The sequence below is a fragment of the Penaeus monodon genome, chromosome 22, assembly GCF_015228065.2.
Source record: "Penaeus monodon isolate SGIC_2016 chromosome 22, NSTDA_Pmon_1, whole genome shotgun sequence".
In the NCBI taxonomy this organism is placed as follows: domain Eukaryota; kingdom Metazoa; phylum Arthropoda; class Malacostraca; order Decapoda; family Penaeidae; genus Penaeus; species Penaeus monodon.
The window spans coordinates 20,037,753-20,038,115 of record NC_051407.1 but is presented as its reverse complement, the minus strand read 5'-3'; the positions used below and the strand labels follow the sequence as shown (position 1 = coordinate 20,038,115).

The window sequence follows — 363 nt, the reverse complement described above, 5'->3', positions numbered from 1 at the left end:
ATGAAAACAAATTATCGAAGTAAATATAAACCATATTACCACAGTATTCTCGTCCCTGCCATACCTTTGACAGAGAATTGTCTCCCTGACTGAGCAGAGTTATGGGCAAAGGAAACGCAAACTCTACTTTCATCGTTCTGCAAATCATATAACTCCAGTGTTGTCACTCTCTGGAAAAGACAACAACAGCGCCCAATAAGCATCCGTAGTAAAAATCCCACAAAAAAATCATATTGTTCAAAACTTTCATTGAAAAAATACAAAAGATGATCAGTAGGTATCTGTATTAAAGACCCCACAAAAAAACATACTTTCAATTCTTCGAAAATATCATTAAATAAAAGAAAACCAATCACCCCCATC

The 363-nt window shown here is 35.0% G+C and overlaps 1 protein-coding gene across 1 annotated transcript in view; it reads right to left on the bottom strand.

Moving 5' to 3' along the window:
• Positions 1-363, bottom strand: part of LOC119586980 — a gene marked incomplete in the record, with an annotated part of 81,895 nt that overhangs the window by 29,765 nt on the left and 51,767 nt on the right. The window contains 1 exon segment of the mRNA XM_037935722.1: positions 65-170. Coding sequence (XP_037791650.1) covers positions 65-170 — 106 coding nt within the window.